The sequence below is a fragment of the Electrona antarctica genome (assembly GCF_951216825.1).
Source record: "Electrona antarctica genome assembly, chromosome: 24".
NCBI classification, from domain to species: domain Eukaryota; kingdom Metazoa; phylum Chordata; class Actinopteri; order Myctophiformes; family Myctophidae; genus Electrona; species Electrona antarctica.
The window spans coordinates 29,217,225-29,244,445 of record NC_136803.1 but is presented as its reverse complement, the minus strand read 5'-3'; the positions used below and the strand labels follow the sequence as shown (position 1 = coordinate 29,244,445).

The 27,221-nt window shown below is 43.8% G+C and overlaps 1 protein-coding gene across 1 annotated transcript in view; it reads right to left on the bottom strand.

Annotated features, from left to right (window-relative positions):
* Nucleotides 1–27,221, bottom strand: part of LOC306917612 (gamma-aminobutyric acid receptor subunit gamma-3-like) — a 222,808-nt gene that overhangs the window by 149,424 nt on the left and 46,163 nt on the right. Inside the window, exon 3 of the mRNA XM_079495910.1 lies at nt 7,306–7,373. Coding sequence (XP_079352036.1) covers nt 7,306–7,373 — 68 coding nt within the window. The remainder of the gene's footprint in view (nt 1–7,305; nt 7,374–27,221) is intronic.

The window sequence follows — 27,221 nt, the reverse complement described above, 5'->3', positions numbered from 1 at the left end:
AGACGGAATTCAGTGCTTTATTGGAACCGCAGATCGTTACAAATACAAGAACAAAGCAAAAGAGGTCGTATGGAGTTCACACGCACACATACTGTACTATCTGATCTGCTACATTTGATGCTTTTATGTGATGATGCATACTGTAGTATGATCAAGTTGGACATACATTTACGAAAAAGACAGAGAAATGACAGAGTTACCATGTGGGGGTCTCTGGGGTTCCCCAGGGGAGTCCCCGGAACATCCAGGACCACCCGGAACGCGCCCTGGGGGCCCGGGCCGATTCCGGCGAGCCGCCCCCACGTCCGAAACAGTTGAGAAATGACCAGAGTTACCGTGTGGGGCTCCCTCTACTGTACCCTCTACTGTACTGTACTGTCACTGTACTGTACTGGCACACCCGAAAGCATCACATATACAGTTAATATGTGCGTGTGTGTTTGTGTGTGTGTTAGGTTGCGCACAGGTGGTGAAAAACAACCATGCTATTTTCGTGCTCATACCCAGCCAGGCAGGCACCCACCCAGCCAGCCACCCACACACATAGCTCCGTAAGGGAGTGTTTTTGCACCACTCAAAAACACAAGCGCTCAACTCACTTCACACACCCGTCTGACAAACGTTCAAGCACAGTGCAAACTAGAAAAAGTGCCCTTCCGGGCACAGGTCTCCACCAGGAGGATAGGAGTGTGTGTGATGTTTGGCAAAATGTTTAGGAGGATGTTTTTTTTTGTTTTTTGTTTTTGCAACAATTTTCTACATTTTGTTGAGGAAATGCAGAGCCAGATCACTCATAGCATCTCTGAGGATAGAATTCTGGATGAGCAGGACATGTGCAGCATTTTGTACAAAACGGGCCACTCCTGAAAACTTAGGAAGGCAATCTTAGCCAATCAGTGTACAATCTGAGAAATCCAACAGACTCGTCTTGATCACATGACTACAGAGATCATGTGTACCGATTGCCATTTCTTCATATGCCTTTGATGGCAATTGGATGATTTGAGGCATTTTGTTCCAAAAATGTGTTTTGCAAAAAATCAACCTGTTGGTGGCGCTATAACAGGCCAATGTGAAAAGGGTGGGATATATTCCTCAGCCTAGTAAGAAAATGTGTGAAAGATTTCACGTAAATTGCATGCTGCGTTCATGATTTGAGGCTATTGTTCAAAACGGGGCAATCTTGCAAACTGTGAAAGCCAATTATAGCCAATTAGGATGGAATATGAAATATCAGACAGATCCGACTTGAGCACATGACCATAGAGATACTGTGTAACGATTTGTGAGATTTTTGGACAGAATCTGGAGGAGTAATATCAAAAAATGTGTTTTACAAAAGTCGGCCTCCTGGTGGCGCTATAAAAGGCAGATGCGGAAAATGCAGGTCAAAGGTTTGTCCTTGGCCTCTAGGGAGTGTGCATGCAACGTTTCACGCAGATCGGTGCAGTTTTAGGTATAAAATGTGAAAAGCTGCCTCATGGTGGCGCTATAACAGGCCGTTCTGGAAAATGTGGGGCAGAGGTTCATCGTTGGCATCCTGGGAGTGTGTGTGTGCAAAGTTTGGCATCGGCCGGGTTAAGGGTGCCGGAGATTAGCTGTACACAGACAGACGGAAGGACGGAAGGCCTTCGGCCTGGTGGAGACAATTACAGCTCAACGGTCCAGCGTGACCTCTTGAGCATTATAGTAGTCCGATGCTTCTCAGCAGGGACCCCCGGGGGGGTTGTTGAGGGGGTTCCAGGGGGTCCCCATGTCTCAGAGCAGGGTCCAGGGACCCCCGGGGGGTTGTCGAGGGGGTTCCAGGGGGTCACCATGTCTCAGAGCAGGGTCCAGTGACCCCCGGGGGGGTTGTTGAGGGGGTTCCAGGGGGTCCCCATGTCTCAGAGCAGGGTCCAGGGACCCCCGGGGGGGTTGTTGAGGGGGTTCCAGGGGGTCCCCATGCAGCCAGCGAAATGAGGAACGATTTAATACTGAAAATAGCCGATATAAACATACTGTACAAGCTCACTTGCAAGCTTATTTCTCTGTGTTTGCACATCATTTTCCCGTATGACATGCATGACAGGGATGCCAGGTCGAAAGTGGATAATTTCACCATCATTTCACACCAGCTATACAGAAATCCAATATGAGATGGAGTATGAGAATGTATAACTACTAGAATTTTGCCGGCCTTCGCCCCGCTCATCCTAGCGCCATGCGATACGCAAATGGGAAGAAGGCAATGGCAACCCATGATGTTTTAATTTATGCATTTGCTTGGAAAGCGCAAAGTTGCCAAGCTGGCTGAGTGACCTTGTTTGGTTTTGTGTATGAAAGCGAGCATGGCAAGGCGCAGGAACAGTATACTGTACTGTACTGTACTGTAAGTATTTGTACTGTACAGTACTGTACTCATGTGTACTGTACTGTTCTCTGTACTGTTGTTATTAGTGTTGTGTTCTTATTTTTTCTTATTATGATTATTATTATTATTATTATTACATGGATTAATATTCTGATCAACTGTACTGTTGATATTATAGTTGTTATTAGTGTTGTGTTCTTATTTTTTATTATTATTATTATTATTACATGGATTAATATTCTGATGTGAGCTTTCTTTCTGTACTGTACTGTAGTCATGTGTACTGTACTGTTCTCTGTACCGTTGATATTATTGTTGTTATTAGTGTAGTGTCAGGGCTCGACGCTTAGAATTTTTATTTTTTTTAATATTTTACTTATAAAAAAACCTGGCAACCCGCACCCCGCGGTCATTTTCCGCTAACCTGAGCGGGGCTCCCTAGCCTGCTGGAGGGGCTCACATCATCCCATGCACCCTCGAGAGGAAAAAAAAGGAAAATAAATGCAGCCTTGAGCCTACCAATAATGTGGTCTTGTGGAGCTTGATCACCTCCTCCTCCTCCTTTCCCCAAATTGCCAATCCCAATAAATCCAAAAGTAGCCTAGTGTGAATACTTCCACAGCCTAATTACTAAAGGATAAACTATCAGTCTTCTCCTAAATCTGTTAAATCTTTGTCAACTCAGCACGTGTTGACAACGCATTGTAAACAGAAGCCGTGTGTGTGTGTCACACCAAAAGTGGTGACCTATAGAATCCTGTACATAGAAGCATCACGCAATCGTCACCCCTACACAGCTGTCATTAATTAATGGTCTTGACTTGATTGCCTATGCGTTCAAGTTATATAGGGTGAAAACCGTGAAATGCACAGGCTCATCTTACATCGCGGCTGGCTGCCACTGCAGGCAACATGCACATTTCCAAGAAAGTTTCAGGGCACACTACTTTGTCTAACAATGTGGATTATAGTTTGCTCACTTTTCTGCTGGTCAATTTGAGAAAAAATGTAAGGACTGGAAAGCTCTCTCTTTCTCTATCTCTCTCCCTTTCTCTCTGTCTCCCTCCCTCACTGGGGTGAAGACGTGTGTGCTCTCTCTCTCTCTCTCTCTGGGGTGAAGACGTGTGTGCTCTCTCTCTCTCTCTCTCTCTCTCTCTCTCTCTCTCTCGCTCTCTCTCTCTCTCTCTCGCTCTCTCCTCCCTCTCTGGGGTGTGTGGGGGGGGGGGGGGGGGGGGGGGGGGGATTAGTTGCGCTGCTTTCGACAGTGCTATACTTCTCCAGCAGCAGTGCAGAACCGAGAGAGTGACACATTCTTTTGGATGTAAACTGCGCAACTTTTAGCTTTAAAGATCGGATTCTGTAGTCGCACCAAAGTGGTGCTACAAAGTGAATTTTACAACTCGCACGGTGATATTTTAAGTCGCAAATGCGAGTACCTAGTCGCACTGTCGAGCCCTGTGTAGTGTAGTGCCATTTGCGCTGCATCGCGAGGCGATCCAAAATCCCCGCGCACGCGCGCACGCACGCACGCGCACACGCACACACGCACACGCACACACACATACACACAAACACACACACACACACACACAGCTGTTTGGTGTTGCAGCGCGTTGTTGCAGCGCGCGCGTGTGCGTGTAGTGTTGGTGTTGTTGTTCTTATCCATATATGCGCCTCGGTTCGTCCCGCTTGTACCACGCCAGGTGTCGACGCGGTCGTGCATTATTTTAACGGTGTATGTATGTAATCGCAGCGCTCTCCATCCAAGTTAGAATCAGTGTGTGCGGTGTGTAGTTGTTCTTCTTCTTCTACTTTTGGTATGTGTGTGTGGGTCACGTGGTGGGCTTTGAGCAAATGGGAGAGGGAATGTAGTGTTGCCAGGTCCGCGTATTGTAAGCGAGTGGTAGTGTGTGTAAGTAGCGTGTTGAATGGCATTTTTTCTGTGCTTGTTTTCATAGACGTGGCAACAAATTAGGCGGGGGTGTCGGTGCTTGTGGCGTGTTTGTGTTTATTATTGATATTGATATTGTTTGTCTGGACGGGAGCCGGCTTTAGTGGCAGTGCAATGACAATTTTTACGCGGGTGGTGTTGAGTGTGGGCGTGCGGCGCGACATGAGGAGATAGCCGTGGATCGACGCGGAGGGTAAGTCTGTGACGTCTTAGTGTGTTGTTGCAGTGTGTGTTGCACACCTTTTCAAATGTATAATAGATGACAGTTCAGCGGTTTCAAACTCTTCCCCAACAGTATCGACAGTTGTATCTTTTCAAATAGGGGATCTGCGTCTTATATCAATTTGGGGGGGTCCTTGACATGAAAATGTTTGAAAACCACTGCTGTATAGTCTACTAGAGGCTACTTTTTAAAAAACGGCTAATGAGACAAGCCGCTTTTGAGAACCGAGACATGAGTTCAAGTGACACCAAGAGGAGACAGACGAGACAGGAACATACCACTTCCATGCAGAATAGGAAGACAATTATTTTTTTCTCCATGTTGAAGAAAAGATATCATGCGTGTGTCACATTGACATTACAGCCAAACACAATAAATAATTATTAAATTAATATTATACCCCCCTCGCAAAGGCCCAGCCATAAGACACATTCCGTATCTGCCACTGCTCGTACGACAGAACCGTTCCGACAATGAAAAACAAGTTCAATCGTATCATTACTATACGAGATATTTAATGTTGAAATGCAACAGTCTCTCCCGGAACAGTTGGTGTGATTTTAAAGATGAAACGTTTTCATTATCGGGTCTACGATGGGCTGACGTTTGTTAAAAGCGCACAGACTTTTCCATGACATAAACTGACATTGAACGGAGAGCCCTCAAGCATAAACATTTATATTACCATATGGGCTGCATTCTTTGAGACGGTGGTGGAAAAAGTACTCAATTGTTTTACTTAAGTAAAAGTACCAATACTGCAATTTAGAACTACTTTGTTACAAATAAAAGTACAGAATTGAAAATGTATCGGCATCAAAATGTACTTAAAGTACTAAAGTAAAAGTACTCATGTTGCAGAATGTCCCATTTCACAAGTTCAAACTGTGTACAAAATATTTTGAAAATAGACGATCTATAAGCTACAAGCTTTTCATAATTTCTTAACAAAAGAAGTAGCCAATTTCCTCCCATTGAATGTTGATGCAATTTTGTCTTTCATGTGATCTTGTATGTTGTGGTATTTGTTCAAGCCTTTCCTAATGTAATCTGCATTGATCTATATGTGCCTTTCATCCGTTTTGATATTTTGCTTTTCAACCTCTCGCACTTTAGCCCAACTTGACTTAACCATGACGATGCAAAAAAAAGAAAGAGAAAAATTAAATAAAATAGAAAAAATGCACAGGTCTCCACCAGGCCTGGTCAGGTTGTGGCCTCCTGGTGGCGCTATAATAATAGGCCCGTTTGAAAAGGGTTCCATTTCTTCTTTTGGCAATTGGATGATTTGAGGCATTTCGTTCCAAAAATCCACCTGTTGGTGGTGCTATAACAGGCCAATGTGAAAAGGGTGGGATACATTCCTCAGCCTAGTAGGAAAGTCTGTGAAGGATTTCACGAAACTGCAAAACATACTCTCTCCCCAGGCCTTCGGCCTGGTGGAGACAACAAAAACATCCTTCAGCAAGGTAAAAGAAATGGAGGAAAGAACATTTTAAAAGTGCACTCTCTCGAGACAATTGAAAACAGAACAGCCATGCTGGAGACAGTGTGGCCACAAGGGAGCGGGCCACGCTCATATATTCTGGACTTGTCCTAAAATTCAGAAATACTGGCAGGATATCCACTCCACCTTGGAGACCATTCTGTGTTTTGAGATACCTCTTACTTGTTCCTTCTTATTGCTGGGAAATATCCCTGAAGAGTTTCTAATACATGATAAATATTTAATCAAGATCCTCTTAGCAACAAGTAAGAAAGCGATCACACGACGCTGGTACCAACAGGACCCACCAACGAAAGAACATTGGATGGACATTACTGAGGAACTGTATGTTATGGAAAAACTAACATTCATACTTAGACTGCAAGAGGATAAGTTCTATAAAAAGTGGGAAAAGTGGGATCTCTTCTCTCAGCCTAGCGATAATGCAATAGGATTTCAATGAATGTATCTTGTAATATGAAAAATTGTTGTCTGTCTTTTCATCAATAAAAATTAAGTGAAAAAAAAAATAGTGCACTCTCCGCAGATCTCCGCCAGGCCGGGTTGAGTTGAGTTTGTACGACAGACGACATGCTGTGCATGTTTGTGTGGAAAGCGGTTTTGGAGGCGTGCTTCCAATTATGAATGGATGTTAATTTAATTGGCTCAGGGATAGAGTGGCTGGGTTCGAACCTGCGGGCTCCCCCAGAGTGTCGAAGTGTCCTTGAGCAAGCTCCTGATGTGCTGGTGGTTGGTGCCTTGCACGGTTTCTGCTGCCATTGGTGTATGAAGGTGTGTGAATAATGGGTGAATGTAATGCACAATCTATGTAAAGCGCCTTGGATAAAGGCGCTATATACAGTAAATGCACCATTTACCTATTTTCAGACACACACACACACACACACACACACACACACACACACACACACACACACACACACACACACACACACACACACACACACACACACACACACACACACACACACACACACACACACACACACACACACACACACCTTCTCCCATGCAGCTTCTGAATTCCGCATTGTACAAAGTATGTGAGACTCCCCTCTGGACTAACAGTGCACTGTACGCAGTAAATCTTACGAAAGGTAATTGATTAGCCTATACATCCGATAAATAGTATAATAAACGCTATCGTCAATGCCTGAGTGTATGTGCATGTGTACAGAGACCAAGGAAAGAGAAACACAGCTGGAGAGAAGGGGGGGAGGGGGGGACAATACGGTAGCACTTTACTGTACATAAAAAAAGGTTTACAAACTCACCATATCGATTGACGACACGGGGCCGATGCTGTTGACATAAATGCCCACGTCGACGGTGGTCGGTTTCACTGCAAACACATAAAGAGAGAGAGAGAAGGCAAGACTTCAGCATTATGTACAAACAAAAGCAGTGATGGGGAAAAGCACTCTGGTGCAAGTAAAAGTCTAAAAAGGTACAGTTGGAGGCCATCGATATTGTCCTTTTCTTTTTGCTGAGGTTTGCGTGATCTGCGCAAAAGGACAGTTAACCCATTTTGGGCGGGAACCCCTTTTGGTGTTTTAAACAGTTATAATTTAGCTATTGAAAAATAGCAGATCTACAAGCTCATAGCGCGCCACCGAGTGGCGCGCTATGAGCTTGTAGGTCTGCTATTTTTGAAAAATCGTGAAAATATTTATTTCAGAAAACTGGAGGATTTAGAAGGATTTTTAAAAATTTTGAGGTCAGGCCTAAATGGGTCAAATGATAAGGGACAATATCGGTGGCACCCAACTGTAAAAGTCTAAAAAGGTAATGGCATCAAAATATAGGGAGCGTACCTAAGTATGTTCCCCAGGTTCTATGTCCCCCACCATGCAAAAAAGGCTCTTTGTTCCCCACTTCCCCACAGAATAAACCTAAATCTACACCAGAAACCTAACCTACAGTTGGGTGCCACCGATATTGTCCCTTATCATTTGACCCATTTAGGCCTGACCTCAAAATTTTAAAAAATCCTTCTAAATCCTCCAGTTTTCTGAAATAAATATTTTCACGATTTTTCAAAAAATAGCAGACCTACAAGCTCGTAGCGCGCCACTCGGTGGCGCGCTATGAGCTTGTAGATCTGCTATTTTTCAATAGCTAAATTATAACATAATGTTTAAAACGCCAAAAGGGGTTCCCGCCCAAAATGGGTTAACTGTCCTTTTGCGCAGATCACGCAAACCTCAGCAAAAAGAAAAGGACAATATTGATGGCCTCCAACTGTATGTTCCCCAGGTTCTATGTTCCCCACCATGCAAAAAAGGTTCTTTGTTCCCCACTTAGAATAAACCTAAACCAGAAACCTAACCTACAGTTGGGTGCCACCGATATTGTCCCTTATCATTTGACCCATTTAGGCCCGACCTCAAATTTTTTTAAAATCCTTTGATTTTTCAAAAATAGCAGACCTACAAGCTCGTAGCGCGCCACTCGGTGGCGCGCTATGAGCTTGTAGATCTGCTATTTTTCAATAGCTAAATTATAACATAATGTTTAAAACGCCAAAAGGGGTTCCCGCCCAAAATGGGTTAACTGTCCTTAACTGTCCTGCGCAGATCACGCAAACCTCAGCAAAAAGAAAAGGACAATATCGATGGCCTCCAACTGTAAGTATGTTCCCCAGGTTCTATGTTCGCCACCATGCAAAAAAAGGTTATTTGTTCCCCACTTAGAATAAACCTAAACCAGAAACCTAACCTAAGTGGTAAGTGGGGAACATAGAAGCTGGGGAACATAGAAGCTTGGGAACATGGGGATGACATCCCAAAATATACTACCAAAAGAAAAAGTACTCATTATGCAAAATGACCCGTTTCACAAGGTATCATTATGTATATTAAAACGTATTATTACATGGCTTGGTTGAGTGCTTGATTCTGATTGGTCAATCGCTGAATTCAGCGGTGTGTTATTTCTTGGTAACAGACCGCTCCGCTCTATAACAGACCACTGCCTAATCAAACCCTCGGAGCACCTGGCTGCAGCCGGCTTGATTTACTGCTGTTTTCACAATTCACACAATGTAATTTACAACTAAACATTGCTCTCAAATGTAGGCCTATTTGAAAACATTTGAGCGAGAAATAGAAGAAGCAGTAACCCGAAAATGGATTCTATTTGATCAACTCAACTTTCTTGTTGTCTGACTGCTGCAGCTGGGCAGACGCCGGCCAGCGCGACACTTATGGCGTAAGCCAGGGGTTCTCAACGTTTTTGGCTGGGACCCCTGCCCCGCCCCCTCCCGACCCCCAATATAAATTGACTGCTATACAATAACCTTAATAATAGAGACAATACACCATAAATAAATACTGAAACCAGATAATTATTAGGGAAGGTGTATATGTGTACTATATGTAAACTCTTCATTTCCATTTTCCAGCCATTCAGTTGCAATTTTTTTTTATTAAATAATTTGGGGACCCCCCCAAAATAATTTGGCGACCCCCAGAGGGGTCGCGACCCACGGGTTGAGAACCCCTGGCGTAAGCGAGCAAGGAAATATCTTGCAAAGCTTGTAGATAGTCTATTTTCAAATAGCCAAATTTGAAATAGGGCTGAAAGAGGTTATAATGTATGTTTTGTAATAATAATTCAAACCTATACAAAGTAACGTTGCACTCTATGGCCAGAAAAAGAATGAACAACAATGCCCATAATGCTTTAGTGCACTTCCCCTCCTGGTGGAGAGGGGGAGGCTACATGACATGGGGGCGTGACTTTGTAGTCCAGGAAGGAAGTGAGAGCACATTTTCACAACAGGTTTTTGGACGTGAACATGGCGTCATGACACATAAAAACCCCAGGAAAGTGTTTCTTGTGTACTAAACATCATTAAAATAAGCTCCGGTTGCAAAAGGGGTGAATGAAGTGGCCCCGTGAGTACAGTACTTGAGTAAATGTACTTAGTTACCTTCCACCACTGAACAAAAGTAGACGACTCACTGTTAACAGTGGCCATGTGACCAGTGACAGTCGGCTATTATTTTGGCTTTTCTTTTCCAGGTAATTTGGTCAGAAATTCATAGTTATATCATCAACAACGATGTCTTGTTAAGAGACAGGCGAAATGCCATGCATCATCCATCGCAGGATGGCAGGGCCCGTGTGTGTGTGTATGTGTGCGTGCGTGCCTGCACGTGTGTGCACGCGTGCGTGCCTGTGTGTGTACACACACGGTGAATGTTGCCAGGCAACAAATCTAATTGTGGCCAGCGAAAGGATGTCTTAGGCAAATTTTGCTTAGCAACAAGATTTGGTTTCAGGGGAGCAAAAATGTGATTATTGAAGATATGGGGAAAATAACCAGAGCTCTCTGGTCTGGTTCAAACTTCTTTTTACTTTCAAATCTTTCTTTTTTTTCGACTACAAGAACAAGCACTAATCAATTTTCAAAAAAGTTTGAGAACTAACTGATTAGAAGAGTTTTTATTTTGTATGATGTAGAGGTGGCTCAGGTCATAATAATGGAGAATTTTCTTTGGTAAGGTTTCGACAAAGCCCTCAGGGCTCTTTCTCAGGCCTAGCCCCGAGGCTCCAAACTATATACATTCTACAACGTACTTAAAAAATTATTGGTTGGCAGAATATATTCTTTTTCATTATGCTTTTGATCCAGCAACCACACACTATAGGACGTGCGTTGTCTTTTTATCTCCGGTCCTATGGAAACATAAAACAATAAAACTCAAAGAACTTGTTCGTGGGGTTCTGAAAAGTTTTCAGGTTGTGAAAGGTTCTGGGTATACACCCTTCATAAAACCAAAAGAGCCACGAGATTCAACAGTCAGGAATACATTTAATGAATTGCATTTGATAGCGCTTTTCCAAGTGCTCAAAGCGCTTTACAATGGTTCATTCATTCATACATTGGGAGGTGAAGCGGCGAACAGTCGACGCCAGCGTCCTCACTTCCCACATTCACACACCAATGGTGGCAAGCTCACACCGACCAAACTCATTGGAGGCAATGTGGGGTTCAGTGTCTTGCCCAAGGACACTTCGACATGTGGACAGGAGGAGCCGGGATTCGAACCGTCGACCCAGGGATCATTGGACGACCTGCTCTACCTCCTGAGCCACAGTCGCCCATTTGTACACGAATCGCTACACCTACATGCGAGCAAGTAGCCTCGGCACCCAGGCTTTCATTTTCGTCAACCCTTCCGGGTGGGCGTAGCTCCAAGTTATGTGACGTAGTGCTGCACTGGGGGGGGGGGGGGGGGGGGGGGGGGGGGGGCGGGGGTGACTGACAGATCAGTGAGATCCAATCGGGGGTGTGCGCAAATCTCTGCCGCGACCCGCCCCTCTAGACCAGAAACCTTAACACATTAGCTCAGGCTACACTGCGTGAAAAGAAGAGTTAACTTCAAAACGTCAAGTTTAGCGGGCATATACAGTTAATATACGGTAATATACAGGTGTGATGATGGTACAATTCGGGAGTTTACCGGAGTTTGTTGGAAAGTTTAACGGGAGTTTCCTGTAATATACACATCCATATTCCATGCTTTTTTGCGCAGTGCTAGCGAGCGAGTGATGCTGTATTGGGCACACGTGGTTCTCAAACGTCTTAATTTCAATGACTCAAAACCCAAACTGAACTTTGGGCCGAGGAGGACCCCCGGAATAGAAGTTGGATGTTAAAAGAAAAGCCTTGGCGTGGTTAGAATGATTGTGAATGATTAACTACTTTAGCTTGGTTTAGTATCTGGAGGTGATCAAAGGAACTGGTTGGAATAACGTGTTCCTTCCACGCGCTACGTCCAACCAGGGAAACTCCCCCCCTGTCAGGTGTAAAGGAGCAACTTGGACACTCAGGCATGAAGGAAGCATGAGTTCAAGTCCGTTGCTCTCCCCATGTCCCCCATATATGGGGACTAGGTTGGCGGAGGGTGTGTAGAGCCCAGGATCACATTAGATAATTGACACACGGGTGAAAAATGGGTTATTAGTATTTGGAGGTGATCACTGCATTGAGTTTGTCTTTGACAGGTAGTTCACACTCAAACGTCAACAGCTAAATCAAAGGAGGAGGTGTGACGTGGAAGTTTCAAATGTTTTTCTTAAATATTAACTCAAGGGGATCTGAAATCTGCCCCCACAGCCTTTGTTATGCAGAAGAGGTGTGTGCGTCAATTATTATTAAAATTGTTTTTTATTAAGACGTGCACCTCTATTAGGCAACAGAGCAAAGCAACAAAGCAATGCCCGATCGAGTGTGTACATTTATCTCAAGAGTTTACTTTAGCCCATTCTGGACAGGAACCCCTTTTGGTGTTTTAAGCATTATGTTAATAACTATACTAGCTATTGAAGAAATCGCAGATCTACAAGCTCATAGAGCTTGTAGGCCTGCCATTTTTGAAAAATCGCGAAAATGTGGTGCAAATCTTTGAATATATTATATTCTTTCAGAGAGAATGTTTTTTTTTAACTAAACTTTGTTTCTGAGGGGTTCCTGGAACAACATACTTTCAGATGGGGCTCGGTGACCAATTATATATTATTTTGTGGGTCCTTGACATGAAATATTGAGCACCACTGACATAGAAACATAGGTATTTCAGAAAACTGTCATGATTTCTTAAATTTCGATGTCGGGCCTAAATGGGTTAGATTAGGACACGACATGGACACGTACAGTACGTGGCTTAATAACACTGCATCCGTAGCTCGCCGTATAGCTCTGGGACCCTTATTAAAATTGTTTTTATTAAGACGTGCACCTCTATTAGGCAACAGAGCAAAGCAACAAAGCAATGCCCGATCGAGTGTGTACATTTATCTCAAGTGTTTAGATTAGCCCATTTTGGGCGGAAACCCCTTTTGGTGTTCGCATTATGTTATGCTTTAGCTATTGAAAAATAGCAGATCTACAAGCTCATAGCGCGCCACCGAGTGGCGCGCTACGAGCTTGTAGGTCTGCTATTTTTTTTAAATCGAAGAACGACTGACATAGAAACATAGCTTTTTCAGAAAACTGTCAGGATGTAGAAGACATTTTTAGAATCTGATCTCCGGTCAAAATGGGTTAGGACATGACATGGACAAGTACGGTACGTGGCTAAATGACAACAACACTGCATCCGTAGCTTCATGCCGTATAGCTCTGGGACCCTGTGGAAATCAAGACATCTGATGACTTCATAAAATAATTAGTGGGATATATCAGCTGCATAAATAAGACATCACGAGTCGAGCGGCGTGTCAAATCTGATGACACCCACTTCTAAGGGCTTGTCGGAAAAACCGGCGGAGTGTGATTGAAGTTATGGCGGGTGAGGAAAAAAGAACAACAACAACATCTCATCAAAAATGTGAATGCGAATTTCATGCTTCAATCTGCCGATAATTTAAACAGTGTTGTGTTTGCTGTTAACAGCGCTCTGTCACCGACGGCGCATGCTTGAACAGCTTCCTGCAGCTCTCTTTTTAGCCAATCTCTCAATCTCTTTCGCTCGCGCACAGACACACACACACACACACACACACACACACACACACACACACACACACACACACACACACACACACACACATACACATACACATACACACACACACAGACACAGACACAGACACAGACACAGACACAGACACAGACACACACACACACACACCCACACCCCCTTTAACTGCTACAGTACCCAACACTGCACAGATCATCTTTTATTCAAAGTTATCGTGCGAAGTTAGACGGAGATGTTTTGCTTGCATACGATGGGAGGTATAATCTACCTCTGTGTGCATGTGTGTGTTTGTGTGTGTGCGGCGTGCGTCCATGCGTGTGTGTGTGTGTGTGTAGGCTTTACTTAACACAAACACTATTTTGCATCCCTAGGAGTAACTACAGCAAATAACGCCAATCCTCTCCCTCAGCATATGCCACGGTTTGAGCAAAGCACAACACAAACTAAACTAAAAACTAAATCTTCTCAAGGTCTAACAGCACAGCAGAATAACATGGCTGCATGCAGGCCGGCAGCCCCAGGAGGTGGTGAATGTGTTGTAGGCCTACCTCCAGTGGTGTAAAGTAAACAAGTAAGCAAAGTTCTTTGTTTACCCAGGGTGAATGGACTAAGCTCGAGATGCTTGTTTACAGCCAGACCCTGCTCATAGAACATTTCATGGTAGGGGTTCAATGCCTTGCTCAAGGGCACTCAAGTACATTTACTTAACACCCCGAACACCCAGGGTTATTTTATCCGTTATTTTATCCATTTATTTATTAAATTTATAGCAGCGGAGCACAAAATGGGTTAAGCACACTGACCATGTTGAACTGGAAAAAGACGGATGTTCGGATTTTTACCCAAACTGGTAGAAATCACGGATAAGTCGCTGGAGTTGGTGCTACTACGCACGCAATGCCGCCCCAGGACTACATGGCTGCAGGCAGACAATAACTGACTGCAAGGCAAAAATACTGATGCGTACAGCACTGGTTCTCAGACCTTCTCATGTCAAGGGACCCCCAAATTGACACATGTTAGACCGCGGACCCCCATTTGAAATGATATATGCCCCATAAGAGAAGACTCTTACAACTATAGCAGTGATGATTCTCAACCATTTAAATGTCAAGGCCACCCCAGTTTGACGTGCATTATAGGCCACAGACCCCCATTTGATAGAATTCCGATCTCCGGGACACATACAAATGAAAGTCCATTTGGTTCCATAAGTACATTCTGAGAGTTACACATAAGGGTCCATAATTTAAAGCTTTTTTAGGGCGGCTGTGGCTCAGGAGGTAGAGCAGGTCGTCCAATGAGCCCTGGGTCGGCGGTTCGAATCGCGGCTCCTCCTCCTGTCCACATGTCGAAGTGTCCTTGGGCAAGACACTGAACCCTGCATTGCCTCCAATGAGTCGGTTGGTGCGAGCTTGCCACCATTGGTGTGTGAATGTGGGAAGTGAGGACGCTGGCGTCGACTGTTCGCCCTTTCACCTCCCAATGTATGAATGAATTAACCATTGTAAAGCGCTTTGAGCACTTGGAAAAGCGCTATAAAAATGCAATTCAATTCATTATTTTGGGTCCCAACTAATCCATCATTTTGGCTGGGCAGTGTGGGCACCCCGTGGAAACCCCTCAAGGGACCCATTTGAGAACTGACATATACCAGCCTGCAACCCTCCCAAACACCCTGAATGGTGTTTGAGACCCCGTCCCCATCCCCCAACACCAACCAACAGCAACCAGCCGGGGTCAATGATCACCCGAGGAGATGAACCAGTGGCACCAGTCAGTCCAACAGTCCAACACCAACCAGCTTAGGGGCTTAATTGCAAATTTGCAACACCTGCACTGCACAATCAGCTGTCTGAACACGTTTGTTGCAGACCCAAACATCCGCAGGCTTTTCTCTGTCAAAAGTGTGTCCCGACAGGCCGTTACGTGTCACAGCCTGTCAGAGGGACCAGGTTGCACTGTAGATCAACACTCTCAGCTTGCACTTGCACTATCGACGCCGATAAAAATAGAAATGTGTAATATTGAAAAGAAAAGGAAACCGAATGCCCCGCGGGCATGTGTGTGTGTGTGTGTGTGTGACTATGCACATACAGTAAGACATAAACATCAGTTCATGCCTGTCAAGGCAAGATTTATTAATAAAACAATTCAAGTGTGTGTGTTATGTGTCAGTATGACATCTCCCAAGGGGTTTAAAATGCAGTGCCAATTGAATCGTCGGATAGTCTGGCATCCCCGGGGATGTGGATCTGTTCCGGTCCGGCTCATATTCATGTCATGCTCCACCAACTGGACAATTTGGTTAAAAAGAAAAAAACAGAAGGCAGGCAGGCACAATTTCAAAATACAGTGTTTCTCACAGTGTGGTCCAGGGACCCCCAGCGGGTTCCTCGAGGGGGGTTCCGTCTCCTTACATGTCTAACCCTGAGAGTGTACAAATGGAATCGTACATTCGTCATATGGGCCGGGGGGGTCCCTGAAATTTAAGAACCAACTGTTGTAAATGGATCCAATGGGATGCGTCACACATTTTAACCCATTTTGGGTGGGAACCCCTTTTGGTGTTTTAAGCATTATGTTATACTTTGCTATAGCTATTGAAAAATAGCAGATCTACAGGCTCATAGCGCGGCATCGAGTGCCGCGCTACGAGCCTGTAGATCCGCTATTTTATTTTTTTAATCGTGAAAATGAGCCTCAAATCTTTCAATATATTCTTTCAGAGTGAACGTTTTTAACTCAAATCTTTGCTTCTGGGGGTCACTGGAACAACATATTTTCAGATGGGGGTCGGCAGCCTATTACATATAATCTTTGGGGTCCTTGACATGAAATATTGAGAACCACTGATACAGAAACATAGGTATTTCAGAATACTTTCAGGATATAGAAGACATTTTATACATTTCGACGTCAGGCCTAAATATACAGCTACTGTAAGTCTTAACTTAAATCATTTTTACTCTGTCAGAAACATTTAGTGTTATCTTTACATGCAAAGACCAAGGAACTGTATACATTCCTTACAAAAAACGTTTATTTTCCCCCCCCTTTGCAGAATTTTACCACAGGTAACGGTAATTTAGAAATGAATATGCTAATTCTTAACCACTTTCAACTTGGTGTCATTATTAGGTCTTTCTACATTTTTCAAAAATATTGAAAAATAACCAATGGGGAAATGGGGCTTAAATGGTATTCATTAACGAGAGCAGTCAACGTACATGATTTGACTCTCGTCCCTCAGCTGCAACATCAGGCATGGTTCAGTGCATGGGTATTAAGCTATTTCGACCTGAGAACGATTCTAATGTCTTCTAAATCCTGCCAGTTTTCTGAAAAACCCCATTTTTCTGTCAGTCTGTCAGTCGACCCCCAAGATTATATGTAATTGGCCGCCGACGCCCATCTCAAAATATGTAGTTCCAGGCACCCTCCAGAAGCAAAGATTTGAGTTAGAAATGTTCGCTCTGAAAGAATATATATTCAAAGATTTGTGCCAAATTTTCACGATTTTTCAAAAATAGCAGACCTACAAGCTCGTAGATCTGCTATTTTTCAATAGCTAAAGCATAACATAATGCTAACACCAAAAGGGGTTCCCGCCCAAAATGGGTTAAAGTGAAATGGTTGAATAATTCTACAGGGATTCAACCCGCTTGGCTCTTTGGTCACACAGGCTAAACTTCCCTATACCCATCTGAACCGGGGGGACCACAGTCAGGCAGTGTCCACGATTTCTGCGCCTCCCAACGGCCATCCCCCCCCCACCCCCCCGCATGCGTCCCCAGGGCGATGTGTGGGCCAATGTGAGTGCAACCGCAACAATGCACATAATAACGGCTGAGTCGACCTGACATATGTCACAACGTGGCCCCATGCATGGGTGACGCGGTGGACTTACACACTGCGATGAGCAACGCCGCTGCACACATTCACACTTCACTAAGAGCCATTTCAAAATGTTACAAGTGGGAGAGATTAAGCCATTTTGGCCCGACGTCAAAAAAAAAAAAATGTCTTCAGACAGTTTTCTGAAAAAACCTCATGTTTCGGTATCAGTGGTGCTCAATATTTCATGTCAAGGACCCCAAAAACTATATATAAATATGACTCCACCCCCCCCCCATCTGGAAATATGTTGTTCCAGGGACCCTCCCCAGAAGATTTGAGTTAAAATGTTCACTCTGTAATATATATATATTCAAAGATTAGAGGCACATTTTCACGATTTTTCAAAAATAGCAGACCTACAAGTTCAAAGCGCGGGCTATGAGCTTGTAGATCTGCTGTTTTTCAATAGCTAAAGTATAACATAATGCTTTAAAACACCAAAAGGGGTTCCCGCCCAAAATGGGTTAAAATGAATTACTTCAGTCCGACAAAGTCTTAGATTGAATTTAGAACATAGGCCTATATTTATTGAGCATAATTGAGCATAGATATATGAAGCATAGTTTGGCTTCCGGGCGCTGTCTCTATTCATTCCCTGCAGCATGAACATTTTAGTTAAGTTATAACACAAATAGAATTACAGGGAATGAATTAAGACCCCCCCAGGGGGGGGGGATCTAGAAACAAGAGCCTACAGGTGGATGCTGGGGAGGCGGTGGGATTTGCTAAACTTCATGGGCAGCGGGCAGGGCTGTAGCTGACGTTTTTGTTGCCCTAAGCACAACTATCTTCTATGGTTGCCCTACGCATTATGCGTATTGCGCGTACCCTTAGCGAAGCGCCTGGCAGCGGGTTAGCAGGAAACAGCATGCGAACAAGTAGAGGCAGCAGCGATGCACAACAGCACAGCCAGGAGAGAAGCCAGAATGAGCAGGTAGACGGATACGTTTAAAGATGGAGTGATGTGACTGGAAAAATACAAGAATTGTGGCACTCCATCTTTAATAATTCGTCAATTGATCATCATCATTTATCGACCGCGGTCGAGATCGTGGATTTCACAATATTACGCCAGACTTCCCGGTCCTTCATTGCCATCCCCAGTTCCTGCTTACTGATGCCTGTGTCCCTATAGCGATGACATCAGGGAATGACAGTTTTCTACCTCTGGTCTGCTTTGAGGCAGGACTCCAGAGAAGAAGGGAAGATATAACCTCATTGTCAGCTCTGTATAGCAGTGGCCGGCAAGCTGTGTTCTTCTGGATCGGACTAGTGAAGAAAGGTTGCCGTATATTAGATTAGTCGATGGGTGGCTCTTCCAAGACAGATTTTGCGCTAGAAGGCGGGTGTAAGTGCCATCCAACCGTTTCTCTAGTTTCTTTGAAAGTGTCCATGTCTCGGAGCGGCTAGAATCGGCTCAACGGTCGTCCTAAATTGAACTCAATTAAATTAAATTAATTGGATTCAATTGAACCTCCTCCTAACTGCAGTGCTTTTCAAAGTGGGGCCAGGCGGGGACCCTCAGGGTTCCTCATTAGTTTAGGAAGGATTTAGCACACTTGTATTCATAGTAAACCGGTTGGTACAAAGGCTTTTGGTTTGGCACGCACTACGAACCAAGCAACATGCTCTATTCAGGAAGCAATAATAATAGTAATAATAATAACCGTTATTTTAAGCACCTTTCATGACAGAAATGCCTCCCAAAGTGCTTTAAAAGGCAGAGAGCAAAGAAAAGATTGAGGCAATAACGTTGAGGCAATTAAACAAGCAGTTCAATATGACAATAAAACAAAAGAATATAGAGCATAAAACCGGTGAGTACATGAATAAGAACACTCGATTAAAAGCAATAGTGAAAAGGTGAGTCTTGAGCCGTGCTTTACAAATGTCTACCGAGGAGAGAGGAGGAGAGAGAGTGGAGTTCAAACCGCATACTCGCTGTCAGGCACTTAAGAGCTCACCGCATGTGGTAGTGGTACACACCCTAACTACCCCATGGGAACCACCCCAACATGCCCTATTGATTTAATATCAAGCTCAAACGATGTGCTCTGCACTCAACAAGGCAGTCCAATTAAACGCCGTTTAAGTTGACAATTATATAAAGGTCTCTAAAGTCTATAAATGTTTAACTTTAGAAATGTGCGGATACCCCATATACGCTTATCGCATTTTGGGCGGGAACCCCTTTTGGTGTTTTAAGCATTATGTTATACTTTAGCAGTTGAAAAATAGCAGATCTACAAGCTACGAGCTTGTAGGTCTGCTATTTTTGAAAAATCGTGAAAATGTGGACCAAATGTTTTAATATATTCTTTCAGAGCGAACGTTTGTAACTCAAATCTTTGCTTCTGGGAGGGTCCCTGGAACAACATATTTTCAGATGGGGGTCGGCGGCCAATTACATATATTTTTGGGGGTCCTTGACATGGAAAGGTTTGAGAACCACTGTCAGGATTTAGAAGGCATTTGTAGAATCGACCTCAGGTCTAAATGGGTTAAATTGTATGTTGGTTTCCATTACTGTTGGGTGAGAAAGCAAATTGCAGGATTTATGAACATGCTTTATGTAATTGATGCCCCTGCAGCTACATTTTTCCTGTTTATAAAAATAATTCACCTTCAGTATCTGTGGTCTACAAATCTTTTCTTTGATGTCGATGAGCTAAAATTGACACGGGTGTCTGCATGCTTATGTTAGCATTGCATCATTTTTTGCATCATTTTTAGACACTGCACGTTAGCTCTGGTCTGTAAGCATGCTTATGTTAGCATTGCATCATTTTTTGCATCATTTTCAGACACTATGCACGTTAGCTCTGGTCTGTAAGCAACGCCAATATGACCTGCAAAGTCATATTTGACATATTAATATTGGCAAATATTATGTTCAGTCAGCTGTCTTTCAATTACAGAGTGTATTCTAAATCAGTTTAGGGTTGTAAAACATTGTACAACTTTGTGTAATCAATGTATTTCCCCATTGAACTGACTCAAACGCCCAAACTGGTACACCCGGTAATATGTAATAATTATATTTGATACATTTTCTTATCACATCCATGGTATGAAAACAATGTTAATATAATTGCTGAAAACGATACAGTATGTGGACCATGGTGACATTGATCAATTCTTGATAAAAAAAAGAGCTTCTAATATATTATTTATGCCCCAAAATCTATAAATCTCACACTATTAACAGATTCCGTACATAGGACGTCGCCACACGTCCTAGGGGTCCCAATCGATGCGTACATCCGACGTCCTCACACGTCCTAGCGCATCCTCAATGATACGGGGCGAGATAAGAATATTCTGATTTTTTTCCTTTTTTTTATTTGTCAGTTTGCCTTTCGGCTACCGTATGCTACACTCTAGGCAATTGTTAGCTTACCATTGACTTGGCCGTTAGCGCGGCGGAAAGAATGACTCGTCTCTCCTAATCCAGGGAACTCTCCGTGGTGTTGAACGGATCGATATACTGGCGCTTCATTTCTGCTCCTCATCCGTCTCTCCCGCAAAATATGAACGCTTTTTGGATCATATATCATATAAATTAAAACGATCGCAATGTAAGCTAGTTATGTAAAGTAAACTTTTTTTAGTGGATTGTTTCCGGGTCATGGGTTTCCGAGTAAAAGCGGCCATGTTGTTCCGGCACCCCAGAGCTCCTATTTTGAAGGACTTCCGACACTGATTGTGTTAAGGCAACCGGCCGGTTCCACGCGCTGCACAAGGTGCCCTTTTTTTCACTTGAGCACCTGCCCCTCTAAATGTCTAAATGTGCACGCCACTGCACTGGGGGTCACAGCACTTTCATTTTCATGTAGGAGTAGTTTTTTTTCTACATGCAAAATGTACCAAACCTCTCCAAAAAACACATCTCCATCGTGTAGAACCAAACCACCCCCCTCCCCCCCTCCCTAACGTATACAGAGATGGACAGACAGATAAACCATCCCTCTCCGAGTGAACAAGACAAGTACGTACGTAGGTGAGGGGACAAACACAGACACACACAGGCAGATTAGATTTACTCGGGGGGGATTTGTCGATTCCTCCTGCTCTTCCCTTCCATCCTCTCTAGTACAGCCCCAGCTGGAGCCCAGAGTGTGTGTGTGTGTGTGTGTGTGTGTTCCCCAGTGGGGCCTCTGTGCGGACGGAAGAACAAGGGAGCTTTCATGCCTGATTAGCTTTCTCCAGGATGACAAATGCATTACGAATTACCGGCGCTGACGCGCGCACGCGCACACACACACAACTGCTCAGCTTCCATATGGTCAATAATATCCAGAGGCCCAATGGCGCGGGCAAAGCAGTGCCTGACTGTTTCTTGACACACACACACACACACACACACACACACACACACACACACACACACACACACACACACACACACACACACACACACACACACACACACACACACACACACACACACACACACACACACACACACACACACACACACACACACACACACACACACACACACACACACACACACACACACACACACGTGTAATAAATGCAGCCTGCGGCAGTGCTGAATCCCTCAGGGTTAGCGTCGCACATTGCTTCAATTAGAGGAAAAAAAACCCACACCTGTAGATTGCAAATCAATCGTTGCCAACAAACTCATTCCCTCTTGTAGAGAGCATCGAGTTATACGTCACAGTGGTTCCCCACCTTTTGGGGATCTTGGGGTCGACCCACTTGAAAGTTTCAAAAAAACGCTTGCGGCCCACCCATCTGACCACCCAAAAAGAATTGACTTATTTTCTACCAATTGCACACCCTGCAATGAAGCGGTCGCGGTGTGTGTCAGGTGAGGACCCAGAAGTGTACTGTGCAAGTGTGCACAGCATGTTCTGTCACCCCATGCAGTCGTACTGTATCCATTCACCATGGTGGAGGCTAATTAACACACCTCGGGCAATCTCACTTCACGACACGTCATGTCTCTATTCTCTATTTAATTTAAGGTATTGAGACTTTCAAAGACTCCGTCTCCGTGGACTTAGCTGAACAAAGACTATTTCAGCGACAGTCTTTCCAATTCATTTCCTAGATGGTGACGGCCCATCGCAGTCAAATGTGTGTTTTTGCTTGTTTGTTCCTGGTCGCTTCCAGTAGAGTGCCCACACATTTTGAGGGGCAGGTGCTCAAGTGAAAAAAGGGCACTTTGTGTGGCGCGTGGAAAGGAAACGCCGGGTGCCTTAATTGTGTGCGAGATTTAAAGATTTTGGGGAATAAATAATATATTAGAAGCTTTAATCCAGAATTGATCGATGTCACCATGGGCCACATACTGTACAAAACAACAATAAAATGAACTGTACAAAATAAACGAACTTTCAAAAAGGACTTGTCGCTGTCCAGAGGGCAAAAGCGCATGCTGTGCTCTATAGCACCACCTAGTGTCTTATCTGTGCGGTCGCCTCAGTAAAGAATCTCTCACTCCCAAGTCAGTCTTTATATTTGTTTAGGCCATCAGGGTTTAAATTTACTTCATTAATATTACCCCAACAGATTTTGTCACACAGTAGCCCATCTCTATAGTCATGTGATCAAGATGGACATGTCCAATTGTTCACATTCTATCATGATTGGCTAAGATTAACTTCCAAAGTTTGCAGCAGTGGTCGATTTGGAAACAAATGTCTCAAAATGAACGCAGCGTGCAGTTGCCATGAAACCTTGCACGCACGTTTCCACGAGATAGAGGAAGAAATGCCACCCACACATTGGCCTATTAATTAACTAACCTGTTAATTAATTAACCTGCCACCAGCAGGTTGATTCTTTGGCAAAACATCAACATGAATCCCTCAACTTCTACAGATTCCACTCACGTATACTATTACTGACTGAATTCAGACCTTTTTTGGTCCGATTTATCGTGTGTACAGGTAGACATAGACAACATAAGAGTAAAACTTATCTTGTTTTGGCTTCTTTCAGACAATGCAGCAGCATAGATAAGATTAAACAGCAAACAAGTGGATAGAATAAAGCAAACAAAGAGTAAAGAGTATTTTGCACACACACACACACACACACACACACACACACACACACACACACACACACACACACACACACACACACACACACACACACACACACACACACACACACACACACACACACACACACACACACACACACACACACACACACACACACACACACACACACTTCTGATTTCAATAGAGATTTAATTTCCCCTGTAGTAGCAAAGTTAGGTGAACTTTATGTGAACAACTCAGTATGACCTTGCAGATAACCTATGCTCCACTTTTTCTAGTTTCATATGAATTAAAACAAATCATTCATGATCATGTCCCTCCCAGGGCCAGGAGCTGAGCAGCAACGACCTGAAGTGACATGGCTCGGCCAATAGAATAATAGAATGACGGACAGACGGGCGGACGGACGGGGCGTGGACCAAGATTTGAATCTGTTTGGCAACATCACTCACTTCTGTGTACAAACACTGGAAGTTGCCTATATTAGCTGTATTCATTATGCAGGGTAGATCACGGACGTAAGAAATGTGACAGATCTGAGAGGTCAAGTCAGGCCGAGTGTCAGAATTGACAAAGAATGCCCAAGTACAAATGCAGCTGGGAGAAAACTTGTATAGGGGTGTTGCGTGGTGTTTGTTCGCAGGCAGTACAGGCCTCCCGACTGTAAATAACTGCTCCTAAAATGAGATCCTTTGTTTGGGCCTGTCCATTACAGAAATGATTACGTGGAGCACCATCTATCAACAGTGAGCCACCCACCACCAGAACATTACATGACACAAATCAATAGCACTGAGCCTTACTGCAGTCACATCATCAAACCGTACAAATCACAATCACTCCAAAGTTTTAGATGTGATTGAATGGGTTTGAGTGCAGGGAGACTAGAATTACTGTATGTCTGTCACTCAAAGAATGCAATCCAGAATTAATTTTTTGATAAATGAAACATTTTAAAGATGGGGTGCCATGGTCATTTTGAAAGTAGCCATCAAGTCAAAAAAGTGTGGGCACCGCTGCCCAAACCCTTCCCCCTTTATCATACAAAAGCAGCTGTTGGCGAGGCTTAACCCATTTTGGGCAGGAACCCCTTTTGGTGTTTTAAGCATTATGTTATACTTTAGCAATTGAAAAACAGCAGATCTACAAGCTCATAGCGCGGCACTGAGTGCCACGTTACGAGCTTGTAGATCTGCTATTTTTGAAAAATCGTGAAAATGTGCCTCATATCTTTGAATATATATTATTTCACAGCGAACATTTTTAATGCAAATATTTGCTTCTGGGAGGTCCCTGGAACAACATATTTTCAGATGGGGGCCCGCAGCCAAAAAAAAATACAGATAATTCTTGGGGTCCTTGACATGAAAAAGGTTGAGCACCACTCACACAGAAACATAGGTTTTTCAGAAAACTGTTTTTAGTTATTTAGAAGCCTTTTTTTTTTCTTTTTCTTTTTTTTGAATCGGCCTCAGGTCTACATGGATTAAGTTCAGGTGGGTGGTGCTATGGTACAATGAAGAAAATGCCAGCACTCATTATATGTCCTTTTCTCATGCTTTTATTTACCTCTGACGAGAGTGGACAACGTACGCGTTTTGGCCTGGTTGGCCTTCCTCAGCGTTGTGACAAGACAACAGGAAGTGTGGTATTTATGTAATGAGATACAATCGAATGTAATTGAACACAGGTGTCAACAGTCCTCAAAAAGAAGACTCTATTTATGGTACCAAGACAGGATAAAAATCATGTGAGCACAAATAAATTAAGTAAATAGTAAAATATGAATACATCACAATGAGCTATCATACTGAATATGGGGCCGGCCCCTTAAGTGCCTGGAAAGTTAATAGACCAAACAGACAATGATAAACTCACACCTTGAGTCTTCACATATTAAACCCATTAGAAATGTATAAAGACAATAGATGAATAGAACACATTAAATATAGATATAGGAGGGAGACCTTTGGAATCCAGATCACTCGTATCCGTTCTCATTTCAGAACTTTTAAACAGTAGAGTAATAAGAATTTGAAAATACCCAATTGTATAAGCAAACGTGGCTGACTATGACTGAACTCAATGAGGAGCTGTTATTGGGCTGCTTCCTTAATAGGCAATTCACACTGGACTGAATCCGTTTCATTGGAACCGTTTCCGAATACGGTTGCCTGGTCCCCGATGGTCATGATTCACATTGCCCGAGATTCAACAGCGCACCCGGGTACACTTGCATAACACACTTTGATCCTTCAGATGGCGGTGTGCTTGATGGCTGGTGCGCACGGACACTGTCCATCAACTCTGCGACATTGTCTCCAATAAATCCAGACTCTTTTGGCTCTTTGCCGTTATACTACTTCACTGTCAGCCTGCCTGCTATTCACTGTGTCAGTCAGTTCTGTGCTCCAGTGTCGTGTTTGATATTAGTTTAATGGATTCTACTTTAGCATTATTATTATTATTTTGTTTTACTTTGGAAACTATGCCAAGCAAAGCCCAAGAGCCACGTGTAGTCCAAGATCAGCGCATATTGCGGTGCTGTGCGTATAGCAGATTCAACAGGAGATGGGCGGCGTTGATAAATGAGCTGGTGTTACGCGTCGTGCAGCGTCTGTGTTTTTTTGTGTTGACGCTTGGCTCGTCGACTAGAGATCATGTCACGTTCTAAAAAAAAACGCCTCGCAACAAGATTTAACCCCGGAGGTCGCCGAACCTGTCAGATGGCGGGTTGTAAGGTAATCAATACCAAGCAGCCGAAGCTCAACACTAACCTTCCGTGCTGCCCAGGCTGCTAGACAGCACCTACGTTCTTCCCATCGTGAGGAACAATGTGCGCGCCTCCCATAAGGATCCACACACACACACACACACACACACACACACACACACACACACACACACACACACACACACACACACACACACACACACACACACACACACACACACACACACACACACACACACACACACACACACACACACACACACACACACACACACACACACACACACACACACACAACGTTCAGATGTAAATACTGATTTCTGATTGCATCGTGCCAGCCATGTTACCGCTTGTTGTGAAACCTAACATGTCGGCTGCTGCTCGAAAAAAAAATTGCCCCTCCTCGTATTGGGCTGTGTGGGCGGAAATGAAATGGCGCCGATATAGCTGGCTGCCTGCGGTCATTTCAAATTAACAGCAGGGGGCGCTGAAAGTGTTAACTGCATATTTCTTCCCCGAATGTGGGTGTAAAAATTACTCACTCTTAATCATTGCATTACGGTCTATACAATTGCGACAGGGGAAATTACCAGAGGGAAGCGTTGACAAGAAGTGTTTTTCGGTGGGCTGTATAGATCTGCTCTAACTAGTGTGTCCCACACATTCTTAGCCCTCTTGTGGGCGAACACAGGTTTGTCTCTGAAGACATGGCCTATACTGGGATCAACAATGTTTCTCTATACTTTGTCTAATATCTCTTGAGAGTGCCGAGACAGTTCTATCCAACTGTCTTGCTCTCTGTAGAGCCTCTTTGTGGATGCTTGCACTAACCTTTGGCAGCAAACCTGGAGCACAACTCAGCCGCCTGCTCTTAAAAGCAAAAGCATTATTAGAACTACATATCCTTTTAATTCTTACTAATTGGCTGTACAATTTACAATTTACAATTTAGGCATTTAGCAGACGCTCTTAATCCAGAGCGACTTACATTAAGCAATAACAAAGGCATGGCATACATCACA